General features: G+C 47.3%; 1 protein-coding gene across 1 annotated transcript in view; it reads left to right on the top strand.

The window, feature by feature from the left end:
• Nucleotides 1–4275: 4275 nt before the first annotated feature.
• The window catches only part of LOC124609484 (translation initiation factor IF-2-like), an 847268-nt gene continuing 839348 nt past the window's right edge, over nucleotides 4276–12195 (top strand). The window contains exon 1 of the mRNA XM_047140076.1: nucleotides 4276–4601. Within this exon, the coding sequence (XP_046996032.1) occupies nucleotides 4333–4601 (269 nt within the window). The 5' untranslated portion in view covers nucleotides 4276–4332. The remainder of the gene's footprint in view (nucleotides 4602–12195) is intronic.

Genomic DNA, 12195 nt, shown 5'->3' with positions numbered 1-12195 from the left:
TCCACTGTCAGTCTCTTGTGATAAGGATCCCATACGGGATCCGGAAGTGGATGGACAAGGTGGTGCAGTAAGACTGTCGTACGTCTGTTGGATCATCTAAGTGTTTTGGCCATCAAACGCAGTCCTTGGCTCGCCTTGTCCACAAAATTTTCTGTATGACTGTTGCAAGTTAAGTTGTTCGTAACTGTAATTCCTAGGTACTTAAGCGATTCGACAACCCTTGAATTTGGACGTGGGTTGCTGAGAGACCCGTACACCACCACTACTCGCCAGCCACTATGACTGATGAACCCTGGCACAGATTTGAAGCAGCATGCAATCTCGTTACCGTGCATGTCACCCAAGTTCAGTTCGACTCGATTCCCAACTGAGTTAGAGACGATGTAGCTGTCAGAGAGGGCAGCTCTGTGTTACCTCAAAAAATTTAATCCTGTTTTCTTCCTGCTGTACTGTATAAGTAAAATAAACAAAATCCCGTTATTAGCTGTCCTTCCCGCTTGCACTTTCAATGGTAAATGGTATAGATGTTCTTCCACAGTTAGTGTTCCAAGTAATTATACGGACGCGAAAAACGAGTAGTAAACAACCTTTCGCACGTCACGGCCAAGTAACATACCTCGATGACAGTTGGACCACACATGGAAAGAACTGCTGCAGTGTAGTACAGAACGTAACTGGAAGAAATATGCACTGCGACGAACGTAAGTGTCACTTTTATTCAAAGACAACAATTACACTGAAGTCATCGCGATTCGTGATGATCCCCTGAAAATTACAGAAGGCGGGTAACGGTTCTTGACGGGGTGTGTGGTCACCACGAATGGCGATGCATGCTCTGCTAGCTACGAGGATAATAATTGGTTCTTGTTGTAGGGGATTCATTTCCTCCACCAGCTAGTTTGACAACTACTGGACGTGCTGCAACACATGTGGCTAACGCATCTCAAACGTGTTCGATGGGATTAAAGTCAGGTGGACGCGTAGGACAGTCCATTCGCCGAATACCGTCTCGTTCCACGAGCTCCTCGACCTGTGCTGTTGTTGATGCGGTCGCCCATTGTCATCGATAAAAGTGAAGTCAGGATTTTATCCAGCACTGAAAAGACGCACATTCGGAGGGAACTCAGTGTCATAATAACACTGAGTGGTGAGTGAAGCGTCTCAAAGATTTGGAGGTCAATACCCCCATGCAAAACTATGCCTCCCCACACCATAAGACCTGGAGCACCACACCGATCATAGAATGAGATATTCACTCTGCAGCGGAGTGTGCGCTGATATGAAGAGGAGACGAGGAGGCGAGGTACTGGCAGCATTAAAGCTGTGAGGACGGGGCGTGGGGCGTGCTTGGGTATCTCAGATGGTAGAGCACTTGCCCGCTAAAGGCAAAGGTCCCGAGTTCGAGTCTCGGTGCGGCACACAGTTTTATCTGCCAGGAAGTTTCACACCGATCATGTTCGATAATGTTTCTCGGTGCACTACGTGTTGCCACCTTCCGCCAAATGAAGGTACATAGTGCAGCCAGCAACACTGTCTAATTGATCGTTTTGGTGCTCCAGGTTTTAATGTGTGGAGAACAGTAATGTTCAACGGGTGTATAACGTTCCTGAGGCGTACCGATCTCCACATCTTTGAGCACGCAAAACTCACCGGTCAGTGTTGCTATGGCACTGTGCTCCTTCCCTGTGTGCTTGTTTTCTGGGATGCATTCGGCCCTGACTTCACTTTTACTGTTCCATCCCTCAGTCGGCAAACAGGGGATCACTTTGTTGTGCGACTGTTTGTCTCTCTGTGCCACTCTTGAAAACCATTTTTCTCAGGAACGGATAGACGAATCATGTTCAAATTGATCAGATAAAACAAGCTATTGCCTATTGGCAATGTGAAAAATTGAAGTTTCTACGTCTGTGCAATCAAAACTTATGGCCATTAACGTCACATATTTTCATACTCTCAGACTCACTTATGAAAACCTATAGGTTACTTAAATTTGACCTAGAATCATGAAATTTGCCAGGAAGCATGGTTTTACAGTAAAAGTGAAGGAGGAAATCGGAAAGTTATTTATTTGTAATTATATCACACGAAGAAAATATTTCCTTTGTCATTTGTTATCCGACTTCAAACTTAACATTTTCTGGAAAGTCTCGGAGTTTTCGGGACTGATATCTTGCCAGTACCAATGTCGATAGCAAACAAAAATGAAAACGCAGAGCGCGAGCCCTGCACCCAGCCAGTTTATGTGGGTGACAGTGCGCGACGCCGAACAACGCAGGTGGAGGATCTCTTCGAAAGAGAGAATATTCGGCAAATGGACTGTTCAGCCTGTTCCTCAGACTTAAAACCCAAAGAGCACGTTTGGGACGCATGGGAGATCATAACAGTGCGTGCACTGTCGTCTGTGGTGGTCATGCACTCTATTAAGAACCGTGTCCCGCCTTTCGCTGCCGGCCGCTGGTGGCCGAGCGGTTCTAGGCGCTTCAGTCTGGAACCGCGCGACCGCTACTACCTTAGGTTAGTTAGGTTTAAGTAGTTCAAAGTTCTAGGGGACTGATGACCTCAGAAGTTCAGTCCCAAAATGCTCAGAGCCACTTTTGAACGGCCTTTTGCTGTGTCCAGGTGACAATAAATATCGCTGTAGCTTCAGTGTAATTATTGTCCTTGAATGAAGCTGTAATTTCTGTTTGACTCGTTGCGTATTTCTTCCTGTTACCTTCTGTACCGCTCTGCAGCAGTTCTCTCTATGAACTCGTATGTTGCTACACTACTGGCCATTAAAACTGCTACACCGCGAAAATGACATGCTACAGACGCAAAAATTTAACCGACAGGAAGAAGATGCTGTGATATGCAAATGATTAGCTTTTCAGAGCATTCACGCAAGGTTGACGCCGGTGGCGACACCTACAATGTGCTGACATGAGGGAAGTTTCCAACCGATTTCTGATACACAAACAGCAGTTGACCGGCGTTGCCTAGTGAAACATTGTTGCGATGCCTCGTGTAAGGAGCAGAAATGCGTACCATCACATTTCCGACTTTGATAAAGGTCGGCCTATCGCGATTGCGGTTTATCGTATCGCGACATTGCTGCTCGCGTAGATCGAGATCCAATGACTGTTTGCAGAATATGGAATCAGTTGGTTCAGGAGGGTTTGCAAGACAACAACCATCTGCACGAACAGTTCGACGACGTTTGCAGCAGCGTGGACTATCAGCTCGGAGACCATGGCTGCGGTTACCCTTGACGCTGCATCACAGACAGGAGCGCCTGCGATGGTGTACTCAACGACGAACCTGGGTGCACGAATAGCAAAACATCGTTTTTTCCGATGAATCCAGGTTCTGTTTACAGCATCCCGATGGTCGCATCCGTGTTTGATGACATCGCGGTGAACGCACATCGGAAACGTGTATTCGTCATCGCCATACTGGCGTATCACCCGGCGTGATGGTATGGGGTGCCATTGGTTATACGTCTCGGTCACCTCTTGTTCGCACTGACCGCACTTTGAACAGTGGACGTTACATTTCAGATGTGTTACGACCCGCGGCTGTACCCTTCATTCGATCCCTGCGAAACCCTACATTTCAGCAGGATAATGAACGACCGCATGTTGCAGGTCCTGTACGGGCCTTTCTGGATACAGAAAATGATCGACTGCTGCCCTGGCCAGCACATTCTCCAGATCTCTCACCCATTGAAAACGGCTGGTCAATGGTGGCCGAGCAACTGGCTCGTCACAATACTCCAGTCACTACTCTTGATGAACTGTGGTATCGTGTTGAAGCTGCATGGGGAGCTGTAACCGTACACGCCATCCAAGCTGTGTTTGACTCAATGCCCAGGCGTATGAAGGCCGTTATTACGGCCAGAGGTGGTTGTTCTGGGTACTGATTTCTCAGGATGTATGCACACAAATCGCGTGAAAATGTAATCACATGTCAGTTTTATTATAATATGTTTGTCCAAGAATTCCCGTTTATCATCTGCATTTCTTCTTGGTGTAGCAATTTTAATGGCCAGTAGTGTACTTGGCAGTGATAAATGACGCGAGATTTAGTTTCCTTCTCAAGTGTTGTCCACCAGTGTACTCCCGAGCCGAGTGTGACCTCGCTAGCGTGCTTCAGCGTCCACCGCTGCGGCGGCAGGCCGGGCGAGTGCAGCAGGTACGGCACACAGCAGAGGCGCAGCGCGCAGAGCCCCCGGGGGCCCCACCGCCGGCGCCGCCCCTCCTCCTCCTGCAGTGAGGGCCTCCTCTCGTTGCAGATGGCGGCTGCGAGGCCCCAGTGAGCGCCCAGCCACCAGCCAGCGGAGAGCGGTGATGCGCCATGCTGTCCTACATGCTGCCGGTGGAGGAGAAGCCGCCGCTGCCCAAGAACATGCAGCTGCAGCTGGAGCTGCGCGGCGTGCGCGCCAGCGCCACCGACAGTAGCGTCAGCACCACCAGCAGCTCCGCCGACACCAACACCAGCACCAGCGCCACGGCCACGGCGGGCACGCCCACGCCCACCGCCGACCCCGCGCCGGCGCCGCCGCCCGCCAAGACGCACCGCAACAAGCTCGTCGTCAACGGCACCAAGCACCCCCCGCTCAAAAGGTCAGTCCGCCGCGCCGCGCCGCACACAGCCGTACTCGCTCAGCTCAGCTAAATGTCTGCCAACAAAACCTACATCCCTCCCACCTACATCCCCTTCCTTGAATAAAAATCTCTCGATGTGCATGCCGTGTCAATTCAGGGTAAAACTCCAAGCTTTCGACCACTACCTCCATGGTCGTCGTCAGGGCTAAAACTAACTGTCGTAAACTACCGAGGCTCCCACTTTTATATGCAAAGGACAGCTTCTGATTGGCTGGAATACGTCACGGTAACAGCGACATGGCGCGTAGTGAAGTGGTGCCCTCTATTTCCATAGATGTAGTTTCTATCCCGCGTTGTTACAGCGCCATCCCTTCAATCAGGCATGTACACCGAGAGATTTTTATTCAAGAAATACGTCGCGAAAGACTTCGTAGCCATACATCCCCTTCACTCCACAGAAGAAGAAGGAACACGAATGTTGTCAAGGCTGGTGCTCTCACTTTACCCGCGTATATGACGTCACACGCAATAATCGTTACGTCGCTAGTTAAATCATGTCCGGTATCGGTAGGTTCGATACATCAATTACGCATATGGAATTGTTTGCTGTTTTCATATCAAAAAAGTTATAATTCCTGTTGTGTAGCACATTTTACGTATATTTCGGTGAATGGTTTATGTCCACCATTTTGATGACGTCATGTGCCAGATCACATGCTTGGTATCGTCAAGTTCAGTATTTACCGAGGAGATGGTGCCACTTCGGCGAAGTCACACTGTATCGAACAAAGATGGAAGCTAGCGTCGCTATCTGTACCGTGAGCACCACGTCAAACTGTAGCCCGTAGAGGTCTGCGGAAGGTAACTGGACAGATTTATCGACTGTCGACTCGAAGATCCTTCAGACCCATTAGATTTCTGCCCAGTTGCTCCCAAGTTCCACCGAGTTCTTAGGCATCTTCCCACGTGGCCCCGTGTGTCCTTGTGACGTCAGAACTTGCTAAACTGTATATTTATTACCGGTATTGGTGAGATTTTTTTTCGTTGTTTTTGATGTGTCGTCCCACAGCACAGTTGTACGTTATCTCTACTGCACAACTCAAACTGCCTGAAAACTTCCTTAACAGTGGGAACAGGGTATTACGTATTTACTTTACGAGAGCATTGCGGAATCGTCCCGAGCTGTGATCCCTCTTCTGCAGCACATATATCAAGAGAATGGTCGGAGCTGGGTCTAAGGTACAGTCTCGCTCTAAAAAATTAGGATCAGGTGACCAAAGGGACCTTAGCGGCATCTTCGTGAACGTGGAATGCCCGCCATTCCATTCACTGCTTCACAGGAGCGTTTTCTCTCCAACACAGCACCTATTAAAAGTGCAATTGCTCAAGAGCTTATCTGGAAACAAGCTGCCCACTGAAGCATATCTGTTAGCCTACATGCAACTCAGTAATCGGCACTCATCTCAGACATCAATGTCACATTGTACTTCGTGATTTTCACTGCAGTTATCACAGTCGCAGCACTAGTCCACTTTCGAACAGTTTACGAACGTCAGCGTTTCGGAAAAATTATCACATTTTGTCCAAGGAAGGTATCGATCATACCTATTTTCATATACACTCCTGGAAATTGAAATAAGAACACCGTGAATTCATTGTCCCAGGAAGGGGAAACTTTATTGACACATTCCTGGGGTCAGATACATCACATGATCACACTGACAGAACCACAGGCACATAGACACAGGCAACAGAGCATGCACAATGTCGGCACTAGCACAGTGTATATCCACCTTTCGCAGCAATGCAGGCTGCTATTCTCCCATGGAGACGATCGTAGAGATGCTGGATGTAGTCCTGTGGAACGGCTTGCCATGCCATTTCCACCTGGCGCCTCAGTTGGACCAGCGTTCGTGCTGGACGTGCAGACCGCGTGAGACGCCGCTTCATCCAGTCCCAAACATGCTCAATGGGGGACAGATCCGGAGATCTTGCTGGCCAGGGTAGTTGACTTACACCTTCTAGAGCACGTTGGGTGGCACGGGATACATGCGGACGTGCATTGTCCTGTTGGAACAGCAAGTTCCCTTGCCGGTCTAGGAATGGTAGAACGATGGGTTCCATGACGGTTTGGATGTACCGTGCACTATTCAGTGTCCCCTCGACGGTCACCAGTGGTGTACGGCCAGTGTAGGAGATCGCTCCCCACACCATGATGCCGGGTGTTGGCCCTGTGTGCCTCGGTCGTATGCAGTCCTGATTGTGGCGCTCACCTGCACGGCGCCAAACACGCATACGACCATCATTGGCACCAAGGCAGAAGCGACTCTCATCGCTGAAGACGACACGTCTCCATTCGTCCCTCCATTCACGCCTGTCGCGACACCACTGGAGGCGGGCTGCACGATGTTGGGGCGTGAGCGGAAGACGGCCTAACGGTGTGCGGGACCGTAGCCCAGCTTCATGGAGACGGTTGCGAATGGTCCTCGCCGATACCCCAGGAGCAACAGTGTCCCTAATTTGCTGGGAAGTGGCGGTGCGGTCCCCTACGGCACTGCGTAGGATCCTACGGTCTTGGCGTGCATCCGTGCGTCGCTGCGGTCCGGACCCAGGTCGACGGGCACGTGCACCTTCCGCCGACCACTGGCGACAACATCGATGTACTGTGGAGACCTCACGCCCCACGTGTTGAGCAATTCGGCGGTACGTCCACCCGGCCTCCCGCATGCCCACTATACGCCCTCGCTCAAAGTCCGTCAACTGCACATACGGTTCACGTCCACGCTGTCGCGGCATGCTACCAGTGTTAAAGACTGCGATGGAGCTCCGTATGCCACGGCAAACTGGCTGACACTGACGGCGGCGGTGCACAAATGCTGCGCAGCTAGCGCCATTCGACGGCCAACACCGCGGTTCCTGGTGTGTCCACTGTGCCGTGCGTGTGATCATTGCTTGTACAGCCCTCTCGCAGTGTCCGGAGCAAGTATGGTGGGTCTGACACACCGGTGTCAATGTGTTCTTTTTTCCATTTCCAGGAGTATATGATACACGGCTGTTTGTAGCTTGTATACATTACAGCAGCTAGTGTAATGCATACAAACAACCTCGTAGTTTCTCTTTGCATCTGATTCACCACGATTCACGTCATCACATAGACTGTTCATAAGGAGATGCTCACAGCTATGAAATTCCAATTCGATGTTCGACTCGCGGAACGTTGCTTTTTGAGGCGTAATAACGCTTTGGTTTGTACACATTTCGCTGACGAACTTGTCTACTGATAAATAAAACGGAGGTAGCCCTGTAAAGTACAGTCTTCTTCCAGCGGCGATTCTGCAAACAGTACAGGGCAAGATTCTGCGAAACCAACGCCGCCCTCCTTCCAAAGATCCCCGAGCTCGTCCGTTTGACTTCCCTGAACACCTCTGTCGCGCTTTCTTCAGCTATACTGACTTGCTATGACTCTAGTGAAGTGCCTCTCAGTTCAATCATTGTCTGCTGCCTTGCCTGTTTGAAAATAACTCCTAGTGCAGCAGACTACAATTTGTAGCACTAGCCTTTGTTTTCCGTTTCCTTTGTAGTTCCAACCCAGTTTCCCAAAATGTTTCTATGAGACTTGAGCCTTTCATTCACCTTACCTATTACTGATTTGACACTTCACTTCCACTTCATATCGGTTCACAGTACAACCCCTAAGATCCAAACGATCTGACAGGCTGAAGACATTTACTAATAATCTTTTAATCAGGTGCTGTCAGGGCCTTCCGCTTTGTTCTCGCCGTTATCTTGTATTTACCGGTATTTAAATACAGCTACTATTCCGTACAATAACTGAACCGTTCCAATAACACGATGCTGTAAGCTGTAAGTCATAGTATCCTTAGCGAATTAATCCATGCGTGCTGAAAACTCTAACAAGCCGATTATGTTTATTGAGAACATCATTGGTACTATTTTCTCTACCGGAACACACTCAGCGTTGCTTTCGCTTCTGTTGATCATCCGCTGTGGACTGTACCATGTTGTGATCTTCAGTCCAAAGACTGGTTTAATGCAGGTCTCCACCCTAGTCTATCCTGTGCAAGACTCTTCACCTCTGCGTCACCACTACAGCCTCCATCCATTTGAACCTGCTTACTGTAGTCAATCCTTGGCCTGGCCCTAGAAATTTTAATCTCCACACTCCTTCCATTACCAAACCGACAGTTCCTTGATGTCTTAAGGACGTGTCCTATCAATCAATTCGTTCTTTCACTCGAGTTTTGCCATAAATTTCTTTTTTCCTGCAATCGATCAGTACCGCCTCATTAAGAATTTTGTGTATCCATAAGATGCTTTCCTACAAGGCTGAATTCCAGACGAATGCCTCCGTAAAAGAGTCGCTAACGCTTTTGTATTCGAAGTAAATAATTTCTCTTTTTTAGAACGCTTTTCTTCCTACTGCAACCCGTATTTTATATCCTCTCTGCTTCAACCAGCATTACCTATTTGCCGCCCAAATAGCGAATCTCTTCTACTAGTTTTAGTGCCTCGTTTCCTTACCTAGTTCCTTCAGGATCAGCTGATTGAATTAAATTACATCCAGGCCCCTTGTTTTATTTTAATTGATGTTCATCTTCTAATCTCTTTTCAAGACGATATCTATTCACTTTAACTGTTCTTCTAAATCTTGTACTGTCTCTGACAGAATTAGGAAGTCGTAGGCAGGTCTCAAAGTTCTTATTCCTTCTCCACGAACATTAATCCTTTATCCTAATTTCTCCACGATTTCCTTTACTGCTTGCTCAATGTACAGAATGAATAACAAAAAAATGGCTCTGAGCACTATGCGACTTAACTCCTGAGGTCATCAGTCGCCTAGAACTTAGAACTAATTAAACCTAACTAACCTAAGGACATCACACACATCCATTCCCGAGGCAGGATTCGAACCTGCGACCGTAGCGGTCACGCGGTTCCAGACTGAAGCGCCTTTAACCGCACGGCCACACCGGCGGGCCAATGAATAACATCTTGAGTAGACTACAATCCTGTCCCACTCCCTTCTCAACTGCGGCATCCTTTCATTTCCTTCGACTCTTATAACTGCAGTCTGTATTCTGTAAAAGTTGTACACTGTTTGATCAAAAGTATCGGAACACCTGTTAGCCCAAATTAATAAGATGTGTGTCCACCCTTCGTTTTATAACCGCTTGAGCTCTGCTGGGAACAATATCAATAAGGCGTCTCAATTCCGGTGATGGAATGACAGCCCATTCCTCTTCAAGAGCCAAAATCAGAAACGATGTTGGAAGATGTACCCACAAAACTATTCTTACAGCTGCCCTTTCGGCAGATTATCCAAGTTCATTGCAGGCGATACGCACAATTTCATGATGGAGCCCGCGTACAGCACACAGTTTTTATATGTGACATCTAGAGAAATGCCTTGGTTAGATACCCACACAAGCAAATGACGATGAGAGACTTGTTGGTACTGTGATAAGCACAACGAACAAGGCAATCTGAGGCACCTTCGGGCAGCTGCCCAAATCGGAGGTTCGAGTCCTCCTTCGGGCATGGGTGTGTGTGTTGTCCTCAGCGTAAGTTGGTTTAAGTTACATTAAGTAGTGTGTAAGCCTAGGGACCGATGACTTCAGCAGTTTGGTCCCATAGGAACTTAACGCCACTACCACAAGGCAATCCCCACGAGCTACCGCAAGCAGTATATTCCAGGTTGGAATGAAACTACCGAGAAACAGTACGATGAATTTCTAAAAAGTGATTACCGGCCGGAAATAGCGGATAACCTACTTCAAAAACTCGGTACAGCCAGACGTACTAGATGGTTAGAGACTGCTGACTCACTCATGTTTCAAACATCAAGTTGGGAAGCATGGTCATTACTAAGGAAGTTTGGAGGAAACAAAATAAAAGTAAAGAACAGCACTCATATATCAGTTTTTAGGACTCCGTCGCATTTACTGCCTACATGCAGAGCATCAAAGGATAAAACTCATGCCAAATACATCAGACGAAAACTTACTTTGCTCAAAAATAACACTAAGGAATAATATGAGTTCACAGGAACTTTATCTGTGTCTGAAATTTCTGCCGCTCCCAAAACTATAAAACCTGTAAAGGAACCGAGAAGTGATGGGATCCATCTTCTGCGTTGTGGGGACTGTGCAGAAAAGGTGGCTGGCGGATTTCTTTCCTGACATTGTGACCTGTGGTTAAAATGAAGCTATCAAAAATCATAGCAATGCGAAAACCTGCCTAGTCATCAGAAAAATCGAAAAACTATTGTCCAATCGCTCTACTGAGAACTATTTATAAGTCCCTTTACAGAATTTTAGTCGAGAAATCTTTCAGAACCTCCCTGTTAGCAGGCTGATATCCGATTAGGACGGAGCTGCTCTGCTCAAGTCTTCTCGTTAACAACATTTATTGAAGCAAGGTACCAAATGAAGCGGAGCATATGATCTGGCTAGGAGGCATCAGCTGCTTACAATTAATTCCGTGCAGGCGGACAACAAAACAGTTTTACATGTTCACTGGAAAGACATTTTTACTGCAGCTACAGGAAACGACATTAGCTGTCCAAAAGTACAGGGCTATTCAAAAAGTAGGAAAAGATTTCAAACATTTATTGCTCACAAACTACAAAAGATAGAAAGACAATTCCATCTTTCCTAGAGAGAGAAAATTTCAAATTTTTATGTATTCAATGTGAGCACCACGTGTTGCAGGACAAATATCAAAACGGCAGGCCACCGGCGATGAAGTTCATCTTCTCCTCCTCCTCTTCCAGTCCAATGTCCCAGACCTCACATCTTGTGATTTTTGTCTGTGGGCTTACTTAAGAGACCGCGTTTTTATCCTCCCTATTCCTGACACTCTTGGAAGTATGTGACATAGCATTGTTGAAACTCTGAATTCGGCAACGAGAGACCAGCTGCTTCGTGTCTGACAGGAAATGAGCCACCGTTTTGATTTTGACTTGAACACATGGTGCTCACATTAAATGTATAAAACTTTGAACTTTTCCCTTTCTAGGAACGTTGGAACTGTGTTTATATCTTTTGTAGTTTGGAAGCAATAAATGTTTGAAATCTGCTCCTTCTTTCTGAATACCCCTGTATTGGAAAATGGCCTTGGACAGGTATCCGTCTTTGCTCCTCTCTTGTTTCATTTGTATAAATCATATTTCTCCATACAGTTCAGAAAGTTTGAGTATGCGGATGACTGGACAACAGCTATCAAACACAAAACCCTCGAAACAACTGAAGAAATCCTAACTTTTCCTCTAGACATCTGAAGCCAATATTTCCGAAAAGGGCGATTGCAATCTGACTAAAATAAAACAGAAGTTGCATGTTTTCTTTTGTCCAGTAGATTAACACACAGAAGTCTTGGTTTCTTTTTTGAGGATGACAAACTTCGTCGAAACAGTACATCCAAATCACCTTGGGATCACGTTAGACAGGACACTGTCTTTTAAGAAAGTCTTCACACGATCATCTGATAAGCTCAAAAGCAAAAATAACATTCTTCACAGACTCTGTGGCGCTAGTTGTGGATCGTCAGCAGACACCATTGAGGTGTCAGCACTCAGACTGGCATATTCAAC

The sequence above is a fragment of the Schistocerca americana genome, chromosome 1 (genome assembly GCF_021461395.2).
Source record: "Schistocerca americana isolate TAMUIC-IGC-003095 chromosome 1, iqSchAmer2.1, whole genome shotgun sequence".
NCBI lineage: Eukaryota > Metazoa > Arthropoda > Insecta > Orthoptera > Acrididae > Schistocerca > Schistocerca americana.
The sequence above is the reverse complement of the archived record's forward strand: the minus strand, read 5'-3'. Positions and strand labels throughout refer to the sequence as shown.